Source organism: Penicillium canescens, assembly GCF_028828765.1.
Source record: "Penicillium canescens strain IBT 15451 chromosome Unknown utg000001l_segment0_segment0, whole genome shotgun sequence".
NCBI classification, from domain to species: domain Eukaryota; kingdom Fungi; phylum Ascomycota; class Eurotiomycetes; order Eurotiales; family Aspergillaceae; genus Penicillium; species Penicillium canescens.
Window position 1 is genome coordinate 2,591,364 of NW_026703963.1, and position 20,348 is coordinate 2,611,711.

The window sequence follows — 20,348 nt, forward strand, 5'->3', positions numbered from 1 at the left end:
CCACGCTAATCATGGTCAAATCCATCATGCTTACTTCGTCCACGAACATGACGGTTTTACGAGACCAGAGTCGCCTCACTCGGGAACTCATTGCAGTTCCTCGTGAGCGGTCGATGGAAATCCCGAGAGATGTGTGGTACGTATTGCCGCCGATATTATCGGCCGCGGCACCCGTTGGGGCCATGAGGATCACCTCGTGTTTCCGCCCGATCAGGCTCATACCGGCTTCAATTGCCTTGACGATCTGGCTCTTCCCCGTGCCGCCTTCACCTCCAACGTAGAGGAGAGTCTGCTCGCGCTGCGCTGAGTCATAAGGGTGGTCCGCCCAGACCAACGCCTCAGATAGCACCCTCTCCACGATCATCCGTTGTTTCTGATTTAGGGGGATCACTTCGATGACTAGGGATGTAAGAGAGGCACCAGTGGGATGCTGGCCAACCCGGAACTGGCGATCATCTATATCAGTGAACATATCGGAACTAGCCAGCACGAGCTGCAAGATGTTATCTTCAACCTGGACGTCGAAATCGTCAAGTGGAAGGCTGGATGTGGCAACCTCACGCTCTGTGGTTTCCTCATGATCAAGGTTGGCGAAACGTTTCAGTCGAGATTCCCATTCCTGCAAAGTAGACGATGGGACAAATTTTAGGCCGGATGTTTCGTACGCAAGAGTGCGTGAGATATCAAGTGGCTGAAGGTTTTGTAGATCTACGTTTCGAGTTTGGGTTGTCGCGCGGAGCAAAGGAGGGATCCGCCGCCCGGCTACTAGAGACTCTCGATGCCATGCTTTGCTGATGGAGTGGTAGGCTGCGATCAATGTCTCTGCATTAGTGTGTGCTGAACAGGGTCAACAATGCAGCAGATAAGAAGGACGGACCACTCCCAGTACCTGGTACGATGCTACCGTCCTCCGTGTAGCTGCCTGGCGGCAGCGATTACACGTCCTATGATACAACGACCGGCAGGGGCGTGCACATGTAGAGCACGAAAAATGTAGCGTCGAAAAGGCAGGAACAGTAGGGGAAGTTAGAGGCGGAGGTGGCCCAGTTAAAATATTACTCGTGCCTACAGTAGCTGAAAGCTGTCGGGCTCTGACCGCCCGTTGAGAAGCCCTCCTGCGGCAATTGTCGCAGGACCGAAACTGTGTAGAGCGCCATGGTCTGGCGCAACCAGAGCAGAAAGAACGTTGCGCAGGAGGAGATGTCATTAGAGAAGAGATGACTTGAAACCAGCAAACGGCATCCGTTCCAAGGCGCACTGGGAGAGGAGCGACAGGAAAAAGTTGGGACCAGCGAGAAAGATCCGTGTTGATCATTCATATAGTAGAAGTCGAACACGTCACCGTGCGCATGAGTGCATAATAGTACTATCTGCAGGATGCTCAGGACAAATAAGGGTGGAATCATAATAGAAAGGCGAGAAGGCCGGAACCCCACCGACTCCAAGACTAGCGGGAACACCGGGATCCCTAGACACGGAGAAAAAGCAACAGAGGCCGAATACGAATTCGGGAAGCACAAAGCCTAAAGAGGAAGGAAAGGAAAGTAGGTGAGCAGCAATCAGAAGCGAGCGCGGAGAGACAGAGCAGCAATCGGAGGAGAGCCTGGAGAGTCGCAGCAGCAAACGAGAAGAGCGTATTGGCAGTCAATAGGAGCATTCCTTGGCACGAGAAAGCACCAATTAGCAACGAAAAAAACGAAGAGTTTGGCAGTGAGAGGCCAGCAAAGGTTGGCGGGCAGCTCGCGCAGGGTTGTAAACCCTTTCACTACGTTCCTTCGTTTCAGGGCAGAGTTTGGCAGTTGGGAGCAGCCAAGTTTCGCGCAGGTCATGCCGGGTAGTAAACCCTTCACTCGTTCCTCGTTTCAGGACAATACACACACCAACCTCCTTCTCCAAACAACCTTTTCCCCAAAATTCTGCCGTATTTCCCAGGCGTCAAATCCCAGCTCTGCCCGTAACTAAGTACCTTGTTTGTTAGCTTATGTCAGTTACGGTTAATATTGGCTGACGATCAGGAGAATCTATTCCTGACGGAGCCCTCTTCCGTCTGGGGAACCACTGCGTATGGAAAGTTACCGCGTATGGAAATCATCTTTTGGGCTGTCAACCACAGCTCATCCTTCTATATCTCAGTAAATCCAGCTTTCTATCAGGAAAGAGAGCCTCAGTAGTCAATTCAGAGCAAGTGACGTATCGAACAACTACCTAGCCCTTCCATGGGGCGCCTATTACATTATACCAGGTCTTAGGACATCCTCCCAGGAACCAACCGTTAGCCACTATCACAATACCACTACATTCTCGCTTCTCGCTTCTGATTTCCCACCCATTCCAAGGCAAGTCGGTCGGACTGTGATGCTCTGTTTGTCAGATCAGCATGTAGATCTGCGAACACCCCTCCTCGGCTGATCAAGTCCACAGGATGTCCTCGCTGATGATCAACAAAAACCAATCGAACGTCTGCCTCCGCTGTGATGATAGCTCTCTGCAACGACCAGAGAGAGAATTTAGCAATGATGCGGTCCTTACGAACATCAGTAATGCGCGAGGCAATAATGATCTGTGTTCAAGATTTTCAGCTTATATGAGAGCTTTTAGAAAGGGTTTTGAGTCGCTTACCGAGTCAGGATAGGTTAACGCACTTTTCAAGTTGACATTGAAAGACTTCGTCACAATCCCAACGCCTTGGGCACGGATCAGGCTCTCATATTTCTCTTTAAGAGGTCCCTCGAAAGACTCGAAGAGTCGGTGGCCGCAACGGGCCACCATGTGCATATATGCACCCACTCCCACATGTTGGAACGGGTCCTGGTCATCGGCCCAAGAGAGTGGATATTCAGACATCGTGTGGTACTCAAAGCCCATAGAAGTCGCTTGTTGGATAACTTTCTCTCGTTGCTGCCGATAGAAATCTCCGCCGTTGGGATGTTGGCAAGAAGACCCTTCAAGCTGCGTAGTAGGCTTGACCACCATGATGGAGGATTAAGGAAGTATGCGTCAAATAATGACCAGTCAACGAAACAGTGCTACCTGAAGTCACTATGGTTCAAATTTAAAAGATTTCTTAAGTTGCTAGGGGGTAAAACCTATATAATATTGCTAGTAATTCCAGTCATGTAAGATATCTCATCATCATTCTGGTATTTTTAACGTATGCAGGTATCCCTTTCGGTGGACTACTGGAATTCAAACCATGTTACAAAGCTACGTCACTGCAGGCCAAATCAGCTCTTGTGTAACACAGTGCTTCTAAGTTATGCTCATCCTTATAGGCTTACCGCGCATCTAGATATTTCTAATATTCTACCATATGCAGGTATCCCTTTCGGTGGACTACTGGAATTCAAACCATATTACGAGGCTACGTCACTGTAGGCCAAATGAATCCATGTGTAACACAGCTCTTGAGGATATGCTCATCTTATAGGCTTACCACACATCCATACATCGTTGTTTATGCAGGGAACCAAAGTAGCTTACATTCAGTTCTGCAGGTTTCTAGATGCGTAGGATAATGATGTCCTCCTGACGTGTCCATGAAATGGTGAAATACTCTATATACAGTGATGATCATTTGCTTTGCGCCAGGCATCTATAAGATAAACCAGAACAGCAAACGTACCTCAGTGTACACAATCTCGGAGCAACTATCACCGAATGCGCAGGAAAGAAAATGAAACTATACTTGCTTGATGCCGGAATTAAGTGTCTCGACGCCCCATTCGATTCGGGCAGGATCATTGTCTGGGAACCAGGCACCGCGGCCCTTCATGAAATTGTGGGAAAGCAACGGTTACCAGACGGTATTATTTTTTCACGCCGCGAGGATCGTCTTTACTGGACCAATATGGGGATCCCAGATCAAAATGACGGTAGCATTCTATCCTGTAACCCTGATGGGAGCGATGTTCAGCAAGTGCTAGCTCCAGGCAAGGTCCACACACCAAAGCAGCTCAAATTTGATCACGATTCGGGAAAGCTTTACTTTGCAGATCGAGAAGGACTTAGAGTCATGCGATGCAATACCGATGGGTCTGAACTTGAAACATTGATCCAAGCGGGGGACTGGCAAATGCAAAGGCACAAAGAAGACAAGTCAAGATGGTGTGTGGGTGTAGCTATATCCACCCAGAACGGAAAGCTCTATTGGTCACAGAAAGGTCCGTCCAAGGGCTCTGCGGGTCGGATCTTTGCAGCCAATATCAGTATCCCAACAGGCTACAATGCTGAGAATCGACCCGATATTACCTGTCTGGTCGGGGGCCTGCCTGAACCTGTAGACCTCCATTATGAGGAGCAGTCAAGCACTCTGTACTGGACGGACCGGGGCGAGCTGCCTTTGGGAAATACTCTCAATTACCTCAATATTTCCGACCTACAAGCGAGTGGAGCGTCGGGCCATCATATCCTCGCATATCACTTCAACGAGGCTATTGGATTGACAATGAATTACCATGACCAAGCCATATATGTCACGGACCTTGGCGGTGGCATATACAGATGTAGCCAGGATGGCAGCGGCAAAAGGCGAATGTATGTAGGGGAAGAAAGTGCATTCACTGGGATCACTATGTCCAACGAAGTCTAAATCAAGACGATTTTGACATTTGTATTCGGCCTCCGTTGCTTTTCTCTATATCTGCTCTAGGAATCCTACACCATCCACCTATCTTGGTGCTTCCCATATTAATATTATGTATCTATTACTGTAATCATAGGCGTCGAGTCTGTCTGCCCTCATTGTGACCGGGATAATGTCTATTGATGTATTCAATATCGTGAAGAATATGTTTGTGATGTGATCTAGGAAGACATCCATGGATGGTACTTGGGAAGGTGCAAACAGTACCGAAACAAATTTAGAAAGTACTTACCAGTATGGGATATAACGTTAGTATGTGAATTTACAGCTGTTCACGAAGTGAAGAGGCGGTGTTTGACGTGTAATTTTAACATTATATATGTGCGGCTGGCTTCCTTCCCTTATTCCACCCTATCTTTCTCTCTATGTCATTTCCTCTGTACGTATATCATCTGAAGCATAAACCACGAATCATCGGCTGCACCTCTTCCACCCACTCGCATCGAAAGCTTGGAACCTGATGAATATCTCGTCGCTTCCAGACTAACTCTACCACCTCTCTAGCCTTCTTTATAGACTTTGTCACAAAATAAATGTTGGAATGGCCGCGCAGAAGATCAAACTGGTCGAGGAAGAAAACCCGGTTTGCGTCAACTACCGCATAGACCGCACAAACAAAGAGCGGCCACAGGTGGGCAGGATGCAGGAGACATGGGGAGAGAGGCTTGAGTAATGCGATTGCGTCTTGAACCAGCTTCTGCACCTGTGGTTGGTCTGGGTTCATCGGACGAAGACACGCCAGAAAGTAAAGCTTAGCAACCACATGCATCAGCAGAGATGTTTGGTGGAGTATTGTCCCAGGCCAATTCTGGGCGGCTTTATCCCCTTGCTGATGCTGTCCCTCCTCGTTGAGCCATTCGGATGGCTCTAATAATATCTCTGGCGGGGAATACTGGATAAGGCTCTCCAAACGACGCCACAAGAAATCCATTTTCTCATCCCGTGTCTCACAAGCGTGTGCAAATTCCTGGATTCGATTCACGACAGACCTTAGTTCGTGCGCTGGGTGACATGTTCTAGGGGCTGGCATTGGCAAAAACTTACCAACGTCATAGACAGATCTGTGATCTGAGAGATTAGGTCAACCAACTCTAGGGAGCATCCCAGGGATGGATCAACCTAGCTATACATTCAGCTTTTCCTTGTAGACAATGAAAGGTAGCTAGGAGCGGAACTGACCTCTGCGGATCGAGGTATTGTGAAGTTCTTCACCTTGCCTCTCTTCCCACACGCAGTTCCACCGAGTGCCTCTTTAGCAATGAAAAATTGGGCGACAAATTTCAAGACCTCAGGTGAAAAAGCGAACATTTTTGTTCGAATATTTGCTTTCAGCATGTCAACTGCTGCACAAAGATGGATAGACCAAGTGATGTCTTCACTATCCGACGCCTAGAGGACTTCATGTTAAAACGAGTGTGGGATAGGGATGGCAGGTCGTACTTCAAAAACGCATAACATCACAACCACAATCAGATTGAAATCGTTCAATGCGGATGTCGGGTGAGAGATGTTGTGGCGGAGCAATCGAATGGTTTGGACTTTGTAATGCAGGGCGATGGAAAGGAACTTATTGCGGCCGGTATGAGCCAGAGACAACGCACCGAGCGCGAACACCATATTCAAAACGATCGGGTTTTGAAGAGCCAAAGGAAGAACAACTCGGCGAAAAGCGTTGGACGAATCATCCACCAAAGTCATGCTTTGGCATACCCGTTCACAGTCTGTCCACCAATCCAGCATTAGCCAAGCCAAGAAAATCAGTGCGTCAACGCAAAAGAGGAACCAACGAGACTAACAGTATCCATAGAGGTCATTTGAATATTCCGACCAGTGGCTAGAGTTTGTGATCGGCGAGAAACGGATGGACCGCACTGAAGAGAGGGAAGCTCTCGTGCTATCCATGTCACCGACCCCAAAGTTAAGAAAATGGAAATTTTTTCGTTTGATCGCTAATATTGTCCATGTGTCTCCCTGAATATCTAGGGAGGTCTGGCGGCTCCGGCCATGCGCTACACCCAAGAGGTTGCTGTCCTCCTCCCAGCGCAAACACTCACCATAGATGCATTCCCTGTTATCATTCCAGCACCGTTCACACGCAGGCTTGTTCCCTGGTGCAAGGCCGTATTAGACGAAGTAATTTGGTAGGGATACTTGACTTTGTTAACTTACGTGGGCATCGAATCCGTCTTTTCCTACACGTCAGACAGCTCCCCCGGTTGGGTGCAACTCGCCGTCTCCGTATTCCTTCCGAGGAGAAAGTCATGTCAAGCACTTCTATGATGCTGTTTTAGGGAAGGCGTATGCGACGGAGAGCCCGAAATATCATGAGTCTGAATCTTGGAACATATAAAATTTATATGTCGGGTGATCTTGGGCTAGTGGCAAAAGCTATGAACATGTCTCTATTCCCAAGGATGTCCAATGGGAGGGTGACGGGCCAAGCCGCTGACTCATGTTCATAAATAGAGTATGTGGGGTTGTGTCCACTTTGTGATTGGGTTACCGAAACTGCAATGTAAACTTAATTCGCGCGTTGGATTTCCCTATATCTTTGGTTCTGCACGATGGTCCCACTCTAAAAGGGCGCCGCACTAATTTTGGAGTTACCTTCTAGGTATCGACTTTGTGGAAGCGATCTAGCGGATCCCTAGCAAATCTGTGGAACATAGGGCATAAAAGTACCAGATCCTATCGCCAAGATGATTAAGCAACAGTGTGTGTAGGCGGACCAGGAACCGGAGGAGAGTCAAGGAAAAAGATAATCTGTGACATCAACCGACACGGGGCATTCGCTTATGCAAAGATTGGAAAGGTAGAAACAAACTATATCTCAATATTAGAATGATAGTCCAGTAGGAGAGTCCCATACGTACATCCATAGGGTCATTGAATCTCAAACCTATATTCAGCGCACTGATCGTCCGGATATCCTCCTTGTCCAGGTCGAAAAAATTTGATTGTAAATTGAGCGTCATCCGGTCGGGGTTCGTGCTCTTGGGAATGGTGGCAACTCCCCGCTGTGTTGCCCATCGGAGCAGTACCTGCGATGGCGCCTGGGCATGTTTCTCTGCAACTGTCAAGATGGTCGGATGTTCCAAAAGAGAAGTAACTGATTTGGTCTTGAAGTTGTTCAATGGCAAATAAGATTGGGGCCCAAATGATGAGAACGCAGTGACCGTGATCTGCTCGGCCTGTGCAAATTGGATCAACTGCGTCTGCGTGAGATATGGATGGTGCTCAATCTGCAAAACAGCAGGCCGAATTTGTGCATATCGCAAAAGATCCATAACCAAAGATCCGGAAAAGTTCGCAATTCCTAGCTCCTTCGCCAGGCCGTGCTCAACCAGTTTTTCCATTGCCTGCCACGTTTCCTGGATACTTGCAGTGCTAGGCCGTAGGTTGCTGGTTCCATCGAAGAACCACCCAGGAGGATAGCGAACTACAGGATCCACATACTCCAATGCAATGGGAAAGTGCATGTAGTACAGATCAAAGTAGTCCACGTTCCAATCTGCTAGTTGCTTGCGCGCTACCTGCTCCACTTGGCTCGCTTCGTGAAAGGTATTCCACAGTTTGGACACGATGAACAGCTCCTCTCTTCTGACTAAACCATCCTGGATCGCTCGTGTCACTCCATGTCCTGCCTCCTGTTCATTGCCGTAGTCTAAACAGATTGGTTGATGTCAGTGAGACCGATCGAGATAAGGAAGGGCAGGACACAAGGGAATCTCATACCACTCGCACCATCAAACAGGCGATATCCGGCTTTGATGGCATTATATACGACATCCGCGCAACTTTCTTTCGGGACCTTCCAGAGCCCAAATCCAATCAATGGCATCTGGGTGCCACTCGCTAACTTAAGGGTATTCATGGTGATATAGAAAAATGCCACACTCCCCACACTTTTTGCGAATATGAGCAGAGATAGACAAAGCTTTGATGATTTCTCACTTTTGAAAGGATGCCAGCTAGATACTTATAAAGACATAAGGCTCCACTCGCTACCAATATGAGCAGGTCGCTCCTAACTTAAAGTTTGCGATGGCATAATGTAACCATACGTGCGACCATCTCCGTCGGGTTCTGGAGAATTAAGGTGGAGGTTGTATTCAGAAATGACGGCTCAGGCGGGGGTCGAGTTATGCGTTGAAGACTTGCTGATTGCCTGGAAGCTGGACTGATTTTGAAAAGGGTGTTGCGTTGGACGACCCGTAAACTCAATTCGCGGGTTTAATTGCCTTCGTGTGCCGTGTATCCCGGGTTGGGCATGGAAGTATTTCCTACTTATTCGGGGAGGACGCAACTTCCCCCAATACTAATCAAATTGGACGTCGGCAATATGCTCCTCTGTTTTGGTGCACGTTTCGGTCACAAGGAAAACGTTAGTTAAGATAAGATTAGCCTGACGGTTGATCAATTAATAGAGGATTCAATTATCACATACAACACCGAGTTTTCCACCGCCATGAGTATGATATCTCAACATATGTGGAGTTGTCTCCACTTTGTGATTCGGTTACAGAAATTGTAATATCAAACTTAATTCACGCATTGAATTTCCCTAGATTTTGGCTTTGCATGATGATCCTACTCTAAAATAACCTTCAAACGGGCTTTTATCGGATAATCTACTAAACAAACCCCCAACCTTGGGAACTCGGTTCTCCAGATCCCTACGCAAAAACCCTCGCGCCAAACCTTCTCTTGGACTATATGACGACGACCTACGGGGATCCGGTCCCAACTTGACCAAGTTGAGCCCGTGGAGAATGCCGACAACGTAAGCTTTTGGCCTTAATAGCCAGTGCTATACCATCATAATTGTGGCTGTCTCCTCATTTCCCGACTCTTTTGTAGACGCAGATCCGTTCACGTCATGCAAGCCACCAGGCAGCCTCATACAACATTTTCTTAGTGCCTTGGCTGACGGGTGGCGTACGCGTTCATTGCTGCATTGTTTGAGCGATTTTAATTTCTATATGTTTGAATTGGTATAAATTTTATATAAAGAGTCAGGAAAGTGCACTTAAAATCTCTATCTTTCCTTGAGACTCATCTTCATCTCTCCACGATCGCCACGGATTCTCCTTACCCCGTGAACAGTGCTGATCGCATATTCCTCAGTCGATCACCTAGATCTAGTTGAGTGAGAACCTGAGCTGGTTGACAAAGTGGTGAGACTGCAATATGCAGTTCAAAGTGAGCTTTAGTAGGTCCATGTCCAAAAATAACTGCAGTCTAACATGTTCTGTTAGTCCTTCATCTGCGCGATTCTGCCGCTGCTTTTTCAGCCTGGATCTGCTAGCGGTGCTCCCAACAATCGGGTTATCAGGAACATCGAGAAATACACCGCCCCTAGGTCCGCGGCCAACTTCAGTAACAATGTGTACCAGACCGACTTCGAAGGCGTGACCTGGGACGAAGAAAATTGGCTTCTGAGCACGACCAACTTGGAACAGGGTCGCTTTCAATCGCGAGGATCCGTGGCGAACGGGTACTTAGGAATCAATGTTGCCAGTGCTGGTCCTTTCTTTGAAATCGATAGTCCCCATGATACCAACGGTTGGCCACTGTTCTCTACCCGCCAGTCCTTTGCAACGATCAGTGGGTTTTTTGACTCGCAGCCTACCACAAACGGTAGCAACTTTCCTTGGTTGTCCCAGTACGGCGGCGACAGTGTCATCAGCGGTGTCCCCCATTGGGCTGGAATCATTTTGGATCTTGGAAATAATACTTATTTGGACGCAAAGGTGGACAACAAGACCATCACCAATTTTAGGACTACATACGACTTTAAATCAGGCGTCTTGGTCTGGTCCTATAAATGGATGCCCCGGGGCAACAAGGGATCGTACCAGATTACCTACCGTCTTCTCGCCCACAAGCTGTACATCAACCAGGCTATGGTGGACATGGAGATTATCCCATCTGAGGAATCGGAGGCGACCATCGTGAATGTTATCGATGGAGCATGTGCAGTGCGTACAGATTTCGTGGAGACTGGGCAGGACAACGGTGCTATCTTCTCGGCTGTACGACCGAATGGTATCGCTAATGTTACGGCCTATATATACGCCAACATGACTGGCTCGTCAAATGTGGACCTCACTTCTCGCAGGATTGTTTCCAACAAGCCATATGTTCATGTCCACGAATCGTCTATTGCGCAAGCCATGAACGTGAAGTTCAAGCCTGGTCAGGTAGTCCGCGTCACCAAATATGTCGGAGGAGCTTCTACGGATGCCTTCCAGGACCCGAAACAAACAGCGAAAAATGCCGCTTCCACCGCAATGAGCAATGGTTACACTGAGTCTATTCGATCTCATATCATTGAATGGGCAAGTGTTATGCCTGAGAGCTCTGTTGACCACTATGCGTTCCCGAACGGAACCCTACCTGCAGACAACAATATCATTGATTCTGCAATCATTTCCGTGACCAGCACATACTACTTGCTGCAGAATACCGTCGGCAAGAATGCAGCCAAACAAGTCCCGGGAGCCCCGGTTAATGTGAACAGTATTTCAGATGGCGGTTTATCGTCTGAATCTTACGGTGGCCTATTCTTCTGGGTTGGGGATGTGTGGATGCAGCCCGGTCTTGTTACCTCTCACCCTGAAGCGTCCGAAGCATTCACCAATTACCGTGTGGCGAAATATGCGCAAGCACAGGAGAACATTCAGACTGCGTTCTCAGGATCTCAGAACCAGACCCATTTCACTTCGTCAGCTGCCATCTTCCCTTGGACCAGCGGACGGTTTGGTAATTGCACAGCTACCGGCCCTTGCTGGGACTACCAGTATCATGTCAACGGAGATATCGGGATTTCTATGGTCAACCAATGGGTTACAAGTGGTGATACACAGCTGTTCAAAGAAAAACATTTCCCCATCTATGACTCGGTGGCCACCCTCTATGGGGATCTTCTGGTTCGGAATGGGTCTTATTGGACATTGACCAACATGACTAACCCTGTGAGTTCGTACCTCGCTCTTCGCAAGATAAGTAACTGACAAGATCCAGGACGAGTACGCCAACAATATTGATGCGGGTGGCTTCACGATGCCGCTCATTGCCAAGACCCTCCGACACGCCAACGCCTTTCGTCAGCAATTTGGGCTTGAGGAGAATGCCACATGGGATCAAATGGCCGAGAATGTTTTGGTACTTCGCGATAATGACGTGACTCTCGAGTTCACTGCCATGAATGGAAGCGGAGTGGTCAAGCAAGCTGATGTCGTTATGGTCACTTATCCCCTGGGCTATACTGCCAATTACACCACTCAGAACTCACTGGATGATCTGGACTACGTAAGCATTTAAGTGAATTACCAAACGAACTGTCCAAGCTTACCCGATTATCTAGTACGCTGCCAAACAGTCTGCCGATGGCCCTGCGATGACCTGGGCCATCTTTTCTATCGTCGCGAACGAGGTGGCGCCTTCCGGGTGCTCAGCCTACACATATGCTCAGTACTCGTACAAGCCTTATACCCGCGCACCATTTTTCCAAATGTCGGAGCAGCTGTTGGATAACCCTACCCTCAACGGTGGCACGCACCCGGCATACCCCTTTCTGACTGGTCACGGTGGTGCCAACCAGGTCGCCATATATGGTTATCTTGGGCTACGACTGCTGCCAGATGACGTCCTTTATGTCGATCCTAACTTGCCTCCACAGGTTCCATACCTCAAATATCGCACCTTCTACTGGCGCGGGTGGCCTATATCTGCATGGTCAAACTACACGCATACGACCATCAGCCATGCCGTAGGAATTGCGGCCCTTGATACCGCCGATCAGCGCTTTGCCAACAAGACAATCACGATCCACTCTGGCCCAAAGACCAACGCCACCACTTATCACCTCCCTCTAAAGGGCGCCGTTGTCATTCCCACACGACAGAGTGGGTCCGAGAATACAGTGCCTGGCAACCTCGTACAATGCCAGCCCGTTTACTCTTCCGACGCGTTTGAGCCTGGTCAATTTCCTATCTCCGTAGTGGATGGTGCAGCCTCGACAAAATGGCAGCCCTCACTCGCATCTGATGTGGCCTCTGTGACGGTCTCCTTCGACGAGGAAGAGGCCGGCACTATGGTCTCCGGCTTCCTTTTCGACTGGGCGCAAGCACCCCCGGTCAATGCCACAGTGATCTTCCACAACAAGACCCTGCAAAATCCTGCGATGGCGCTTTCCTCCCCTCAAAGTTCAGATTATACAGTTGTTCACACATTGAGCAACATCACTCAATCGAGTCCTTACGACCCTGAGACCACAAATCTCGATGTCATAGCCATCCCCACTGGCAATACCACCAACGTGACTTTGTCAGCCCCCGTGCCCGCAGCACGATATGCTTCTCTACTCATCGTGGGAAACCAAGCCCTCGGCCCTGTTGATGTGCAGGCCAAGAATGGTACTGGCGCAACTGTTGCCGAGTGGGCGATTCTCGGAAAAGACAAGAAAAACGACCAGGCTTCCTCAGGCACTGAACCTGCTAAGGGAAAGATGAATGCGCATGCCGCAGCTGCCGTATCGAATGCGGTTTCCATGGGTCAGCGTCGGCAGAAACTGTCTCAACCTTATGGAGGCTGATTACCTTTATTTCCCGAGTTTCATTTATGAATCCCCCGAGGATAGACTCTTTTTAGATATAGAGTCTCAGTTTTCAATTTTCCCATTGGGGCACTGTTTTCACAGCAAAATACAAAATTTGTTGAACCCTATAAAATCACGGCGCTCCAAGATGTAAAGTTTGGACTGTATGTGAAATAAGATCAGTCAAGGATTGAATCTATCTTGAGGCATGCTACATGCCTGTGGTATCGGAGATCCTGTTGTTGTTAGTGTTGGCGATGTTTGAAGCAGTATATGTATCCAGATAGGGAGAAGTTTTAATGCGGTTGCCTCAAGTGATGCCCGCACAGATCCTACAGGCCTACGAAGGGGCTTCGTCCCTCCTGCAACTGCCTCACGGGAGTCAATTGCTCGCCTCTGCTGGTAGCTCGTCATCTCTCACGCGTTCAAGACTCGTTTTGTCCCTCCCACTTTCCCTTTATACACAGAAACCATTGCAATATACAGACACATTGCCTCCCTACAAGGGAGCGCGAACGGGCCCTATCTGACGCTACGGTTTAAGACCGCAGCGACAGGTGATCCGTTCCGGCCAAACTATACACGTTCCTGAATCCATCTTGGCTGTGTGAGGTCACCAATAAATATGCATTTAAAAATTTACTTGCTTGGAAATCAACTTGATCCTCCGTATAGATAGATGTCATAGGACTTTCTGGGCGACGGGTGGACGCTGTACTAGTGCTCCAAATATATATCTGGAGGGAAACAGATTACGTTCGCGCAGGCGAGATTCATTCATTTCCAACAGGCTTTCTGGCCCAAGCCTAAAGTGCGACCCTATAGACTTTGAAGAATGGGCTCTCGCTCGCTTTGAATTATGTACCCCAGGAGGTCTCGATGAACTGGACCGGTTCTCCAGGGCCCCAGCGGCCTAGCCTAAGGCCACCTCTCCAGCTTGCATCCCAACATTCGATCATCTCCCCCTCCACGGCAGAATCAAGCGGATAAGCGAACGAAAATACACAGATTGAAAAAGAAAGGAACTGGTGGGGTCTCTGTTAACAAAGCGTTATCATCAGCTCTACATCACTTTGCGGTCATTATTGATTCCACCGCCTGTTGAACCTGGAAGCCAAAACGTGCTAGTATAGGCGCTCGGCCAGGTTGGCCACGAAGGCAGAGGGAAGCCATTTTCGACGTCCTTTTGGTCGCGAGTGGAAACGGGGCGAACAATCGTGGAAAGTCAAGCGGCAACATTAGGACCAGAGGATGACGACGAACGGTGCTGGATGGGTGCAGAATAGTGGGCAGTACAGGGGTAGTGGGCGGTCAACCAGAGGCTCCCTGTGCAAAGTTACGGGTGGAAAGGGAGCCGTTTCTGGCGCCAAAAGCGGTCATTTTCGGCGTCGTTTCACAGGTGCTCAGATTCTACTTGTAATTAAAGGGGCTCTGACATGTGAAAGAGGCAAATCCCCGCTTTTCGAAGTTTTCAAGTCTGCGATGTTCTTCATGTTTACACCCTTTCCAATACTAAACTAACGTTGCAGTTTACCGTTCAGCTGACTGAATGATTGAATCATATAAAAAGTTCGTTTCTAATTCATGAAATTATCTATGAAGTGCGTCACAGGCGGCTTTTGAAAAGACTGGAATGAAGAGAAAAGAAACGCCAACCCCGAACCCACAATGCAAGATCAAAATATATCATCAGTTCAAGCTGCATCCGCAGTGGGGATGGGCTCGGGGATCTTGGTGACCTGCATGCCAGCACGGATGATACGCTGACCTGAGTCGTCGCGAACATACTCGGAGTTCTCCTTCTGGGCACGCTTCCAGATCTCGACTTCACCACCGCCACGGATGACACCGACACGCATGGTGGAGAGCAGATTGTGGGCTCCGTTGGAGTGGTAGTAGACACCACCGTTGAACATGGCGGTCGCGTCCTTGCCCAGACCAGACTTGATCATGGCCTTGCCACCGGGGTGGTCCTTGATGAAGTCGGTCACGTCGTGGACGACACCGGCAATGGAGATCAGGCCTCTGCCGTTCTTGGCCTGCTCGACGTAGTCGTCCCACTCCATGACGGGGAGCTGGTCCAGCGGGGTACCCCAGTCAAGCTTGGCGCGCTTCTGGTCGATCTTCTTTTGGAGCTGCTGCACACGACCCTTCTCGATCTCGTTGGAGCGGAACTGCTTCAGGTCATAGGCCAGGCCGAGCTGCTTGCAGGTCCAGATGGTCCACTTGGTAGGGTCATACTGGTGCCACTCGATGGCGTTGCGATAGTCCGAAGGGAATTCGTGGTGGAAGTTGTGGTACCCCTCGCCGAGAGTGACCAGGGCGGTAATGACGTGGTCACGGGGAGAGTTACGGTCATCGAAGGGCTGGTCACCGAGCCAGTGAGCCAGGGAGTTGACACAGAAAGTGGCCTGTTGCACGAAGAAGATACGCAGGATACCGGCGTACACAAAGCCACCCCACCAGTCACCCCAGCCGAGACCGGAGACGAGCATGGGCACGATCAATCCCATGGTGAGGACGACCTTGAGGTAGTTGCGGTGCTGCCAGACGACCACGGGGTCTTCGTTGAGGTCGCTGATATCGGTACGGCCAATTCGCTTGGGGTTCTGCTTCATGACCATCCATCCCAGGTGCGAGTACAGGAGACCCTTGCGGACAGAGTAGGGATCCTTTTCGGTGTCGGTATAACGGTGGTGTGCACGGTGATCCCGAGCCCACCAACGGATGGAACCCTCAACAGCACCGCCGCCGACGGCAGCGAGCCAGATACGGAGAGGCAAAGTGGCCGAGTAAGAGCAGTGAGCCCAGAGACGATGGTAACCTGGAAAAAAGACAGTCAGCTTCTGTTCTCGGCCCCCTCGGGTCAATTCAACTTACCAGCAGTGATTCCCAATCCAGTGAAGAAGTAGTAAACAACAGCCCAGATGGCAGTCTTCAGCTGCAGAGGCACCCAGAAGGCCTGGATGCAGCCGGAAAGAGGCACACCAAGGATCAGAACGACATTGAGCCAGTTGACATGCTTGTACCAGTTCTGGCGAGTCATCTGAGTATCCGCAATGTGCACCTTCTTGGTCTCAGCCGCCCGCGGGCGTGAGGCATCAACCTTCGACGACATGGTGTATGAGTGTGTTGAAGATTGGAAACCCAGGAGGAGAGGGTTTTTTATACTTGGGGCCCACTTGGGACCAACGTTGGGGAGACGGTGATCGGATATGGGGAAACTTGGCACAGAGACAAATCAAAGACGAATCAAAAGGATGAAGACATTGACCATCACAAGATCCCGAGGCAGTCAAGAGAGAAGAAGACAACAAATTATAAGCTTCCCCCGATAGAACTTTGCTCTTCTGGAGTGGCGTGCCTCATGTTTCCGGCGACTGTTGGGTCCGGCCAGCCCCAACGCTTTCCTCCAGCTGTGATTGGCGGAGAGCGATGGCAAATCTTAGATCAGCAGGGAGTTCGCTTAAGTAAGACCTTAGGTCAGCTATCTTATGTCATCATTTCGTCGGAATTCTTAGGGATCAGGCCACTTCTACCATCCAATCATTGTACTCTTTCTGCAGATTTCCCTGCCCGGAGGCAAATACCCGCCATACAGGGATTGTACGCCCTATGCCTTACAGAATGCAATGGACTGTTTCCGTATTGATCGGCCTTTCGCGAAACCTCGATTACAGCCCTGTAGTTGAACCTCGGTGATACCAATGAAGTCATGGCCATTCAGTACAACATACCCAATTCAACAAAATGTTTGAGAGATGCCTGGCAACTGATCCTCCAGTTACAATCAAGTTCTTCATTCCCGTCTCCGGATCTGCACAGACAGTGTCACCTTCGTGACCGAAGTCACATCATTGCTAACATCAACCATTCCGTTATATCGCGAGGTCAAGCAGATCCAGCAGATCATGGTTCAACGATGCGTCAATGTCAAGTGCCAGAAGTGATCAACAGAGAAAGAAAAGAATTCAGAAAGAAGTCACAAGCTGCTCATCGAGAAATGAGATCATGGCCGAGGTGCCCATCACATGGCCGGACATTTGTTGAATCCAGGAAAGCAAGACAAAACACAAAGCAGTTGCACAGCTTGAAGTTTGGCCAGGGGATCGACATGCTTTTCTGGAACAGTGGTTCGGGAATGCCGAAGCATCTATCCCGAAGTATGCCCCTATATGGTTCCGCCTGACAGTTGCCCATGGACAATCCCATGGACAATCACCACGCACACTCGTCACGGAACAAAGCCAACAGATCCAATCTACAACACATGCCTATCCCAGAGATAACCGCAGCATCCGATCTATTACTCGATAATTAAGAATCAATATCCACGATATCTGAAGCCTGATAGCGTGAAATCATGAAGTCGGCGCCTTCCACTGTTGACGGCCGCCTCCGAGTGCCAAATGCCCAGCAGATAAACCCCAGACAGATAGCCGAGAGAAAGTTCGATCGAACCCGGGAGGGCCATGCGAAAGCCACCGTGCTGGGAGCATGTGGCGTAAGCCAGTCTGGCCCACTGTCCACTGGCTCCATCGCTTACAGTCACCAATGAACGGTGGTTATTTGTTAAGAATGGATCATTTTCTAGCAATAGCAGTACATAATGGGACTACAGACTAAACAGACCTTCAATATTCTTATCATTCTCCACTTTGATAGATGCTTGGCGCTAATCTGTGACTGGCTGGGGGCTAACACTCTTCCGACCAGATAAGCCGGGCCCTAACTGTTTCGAGCCAAGTGCTCGCGCTGGTTATGCGATGCTCTTGCTAATTCGAACTTTCTGACCAATTTGGCGCCGATAACACGAGGTCACGCCCATCTTATCGTTCTCCGCATTGTTAGTCATCTCCACTGTGGGTTCGCGTTAGCGATGTTCGGAATGGAGCTATTTTTTTGGTTCGACTCATATATAAGTCTAGTTCCTGATCTAGTGTTTAGAATCATACACAATATACAATAACATTTACAATGGACGGCCCAGATCAGATCGGTCCTGACCATTCGCCTAAGCGCACATTCAGCGACAAACTCCGCTATGTCGCAAAGACTTTCACAACTCGGTATGCGACACTGTCAACAATACGCGGAATTGGTTGACTGACAGTTCACAGGGAGGGTCTATTAGGAGACTACGACTATGCATACCTATTTATTCCCCGGTTACCATTTACGAAACGAGCCCGCAAATCTGCTCCGTTCTTCGGTCTTGAGGACCGCGTCCCAGTCGTCCTCGCTTTGATCCTGGGGTTGCAGCATGCGCTTGCAATGTTGGCTGGTGGTGCGTGGATACATCCAATATCGAAGCTCTACTTGGGACTAAAGGAAAATAGTGATTTCACCTCCCATCATGCTCGGTGGTTCAGCGGGTGTCAACTTCGGCGACGAACTATACCAATACCTGGTATCGACTTCATTGATTGTGTCGGGAGTTCTTAGTGCTGTTCAGATGTTCCGGCTACACATTAAGGGAACGAAATACTATATTGGAACTGGACTGCTATCTGTCGTTGGTATGTATACTCAAATCACAAGTCGAATTCCTCAACCCTAACCCTTTCACCAGGAACATCATTTTCAACAATCACCGTCGCCCAAGGCGCCTTCACCCAGATGTACAAATCAGGCTACTGCCCCACAGCCGAAGACGGAACAAAACTCGCCTGCCCAAAAGGCTACGGCGCCCTCCTCGGCACATCCTGCCTCTGCGCCCTCCTCGAAATCGGCATGTCCTTCATGAGCAGCAGAATCCTCGCCCGCGTCTTCCCCCTCTCGTCACTGGTCCAACTGTCCTCCTCATCGGTGCCTCGCTCATCAAGTCTGCCATGACCGACTGGGCTGGTGGCTCGGGTTGTGGCGCTGATCCTTCCAACCCGGGTATGTGTCCTAGTGCTGATGCGCCGCACGCTCTACCCTGGGGTAGTGCTGAGTTCATCGGTCTTGGATTCCTCGTCTTTGTTACTATCATCATCTGTGAGCGCTGGGGTCCTCCAATTCTGAAGAGTTGCTCTGTGATTGTTGGTCTGCTGGTTGGATCTATTGTAGCGGCTGCCTGCAACTACTTCGAGTCTTCTGGTATTGCGGCTGCACCTGTGGCTTCTTTCGCCTGGGTTCATACGTTCCCATTGTCGGTTTACCCGCCTCTGATTCTCCCACTGCTCGCGCTATACATTGTCATCATGATGGAGTCTATCGGTGATATCACTGCTACTTGCGATGTCTCCCGCCTCCAGGTTGAAGGTGCTACCTTCGACTCCCGTATCCAGGGCGGTGTCCTGGGTAATGGTATTACCTGTCTGATTGCTGGCTTGATGACTATCAGCCCTATGTCCGTCTTCGCACAGAACAACGGTGTCATCGCCTTGACGAAATGTGCCAACCGCACAGCCGGATACTGCTGCTGTTTCTTCCTGGTTGTCATGGGTGTCTTCTCCAAGTTCGCCGCTGCGCTGGTTTCCATTCCCAGCCCTGTACTCGGTGGAATGACCGCTTTCCTGTTCAGTTCCGTGGCAGTCAGTGGTCTGCGCATTATCGCTTCGGTTGAATTCACCCGTCGCAACCGGTTCATTCTCACTGCCAGTTTCTCCATTGGAATGGGTGTCACTCTTGTACCGGAGTGGTTCGCTTATTTCTTTACCTACAGCGGTGATAACCATGCCTTGGAAGGTCTGCTGAATGCTTGCGATCTGGTCATGGAGAATGGCTTTGCTGTTGCGGCCCTGCTGGGCATCTTCCTTAACCTGTTCATCCCCGAGGAGGCGGATGATGTCCCTGCTTTGCTGGACTCGACTGAGTCTGATGATGGACGTACTCAAGTTAATACTACTGCCCATGAGTCGACCACTAAGATGGAGCATCCTGTTGCGTCCAGTGCTAGTGCTTGAATGTTTGTTTGGTTTGCAAGTTGGATTAGCCTTTGTATCTTTCTTTTAGCGCTTGTTTAATATCTTACCTATTCCCAATGTCATGCTTATTTGCGGCCTATCAATTCAACAAAATATATCCTGCTTCAAGTTTTCAAGTGTAGAGTAGCCTGCTTAAAGATCATTGTATGGTTATGAGGCTCAAAGTGGGGCACATAACGTTAAATTAACGCAG

General features: G+C 49.5%; 7 protein-coding genes across 7 annotated transcripts; 3 read left to right on the forward strand and 4 right to left on the reverse strand.

Moving 5' to 3' along the window:
• Positions 1-2,293: 2,293 nt before the first annotated feature.
• On the reverse strand, positions 2,294-2,973 carry N7446_000984 (acyl-CoA thioesterase; the record flags this gene model as incomplete). Its single annotated transcript, XM_058509751.1, has 2 exons — positions 2,294-2,560; positions 2,620-2,973. The coding sequence occupies 2 exons, from the start codon at positions 2,971-2,973 to the stop codon at positions 2,294-2,296; spliced, it is 621 nt and encodes a 206-aa protein (XP_058378730.1).
• A 700-nt stretch (positions 2,974-3,673) lies between these two features.
• N7446_000985 (uncharacterized protein) lies at positions 3,674-4,588 on the forward strand (the record flags this gene model as incomplete). Its single annotated transcript, XM_058509752.1, has 1 exon — positions 3,674-4,588. One exon carries the CDS (start codon positions 3,674-3,676, stop codon positions 4,586-4,588), a length of 915 nt encoding a protein of 304 aa, XP_058378731.1.
• Positions 4,589-5,030: 442 nt separating this feature from the next.
• N7446_000986 (fungal specific transcription factor domain-containing protein) lies at positions 5,031-6,544 on the reverse strand (the record flags this gene model as incomplete). Its single annotated transcript, XM_058509753.1, has 5 exons — positions 5,031-5,609; positions 5,687-5,761; positions 5,822-6,031; positions 6,083-6,363; positions 6,439-6,544. 5 exons carry the CDS (start codon positions 6,542-6,544, stop codon positions 5,031-5,033), a joined length of 1,251 nt encoding a protein of 416 aa, XP_058378732.1.
• An 891-nt stretch (positions 6,545-7,435) lies between these two features.
• N7446_000987 (NADP-dependent oxidoreductase domain-containing protein) lies at positions 7,436-8,516 on the reverse strand (the record flags this gene model as incomplete). The annotated part of the gene is made up of 3 exons (XM_058509754.1): positions 7,436-7,465; positions 7,516-8,306; positions 8,378-8,516. 3 exons carry the CDS (start codon positions 8,514-8,516, stop codon positions 7,436-7,438), a joined length of 960 nt encoding a protein of 319 aa, XP_058378733.1.
• Positions 8,517-9,832: 1,316 nt separating this feature from the next.
• Positions 9,833-13,241, forward strand: N7446_000988 (Six-hairpin glycosidase; the record flags this gene model as incomplete). Its single annotated transcript, XM_058509755.1, has 4 exons — positions 9,833-9,844; positions 9,901-11,619; positions 11,669-11,956; positions 12,012-13,241. The coding sequence occupies 4 exons, from the start codon at positions 9,833-9,835 to the stop codon at positions 13,239-13,241; spliced, it is 3,249 nt and encodes a 1,082-aa protein (XP_058378734.1).
• Positions 13,242-14,684: 1,443 nt separating this feature from the next.
• N7446_000989 (stearoyl-CoA 9-desaturase sdeA) lies at positions 14,685-16,554 on the reverse strand. Its single transcript, XM_058509756.1, has 2 exons — positions 16,125-16,554; positions 14,685-16,068 (listed from the first exon to the last, which is right to left on the reverse strand). The coding sequence occupies exons 1-2, from the start codon at positions 16,360-16,362 to the stop codon at positions 14,939-14,941; spliced, it is 1,368 nt and encodes a 455-aa protein (XP_058378735.1). The 5' UTR covers positions 16,363-16,554; the 3' UTR covers positions 14,685-14,938.
• A 1,619-nt stretch (positions 16,555-18,173) lies between these two features.
• Positions 18,174-20,134, forward strand: N7446_000990 (nucleobase:cation symporter-2 family protein; the record flags this gene model as incomplete). Its single annotated transcript, XM_058509757.1, has 4 exons — positions 18,174-18,313; positions 18,365-18,531; positions 18,584-18,767; positions 18,817-20,134. Exons 1-4 carry the CDS (start codon positions 18,222-18,224, stop codon positions 20,132-20,134), a joined length of 1,761 nt encoding a protein of 586 aa, XP_058378736.1. The 5' UTR covers positions 18,174-18,221.
• Positions 20,135-20,348: the final 214 nt, after the last annotated feature.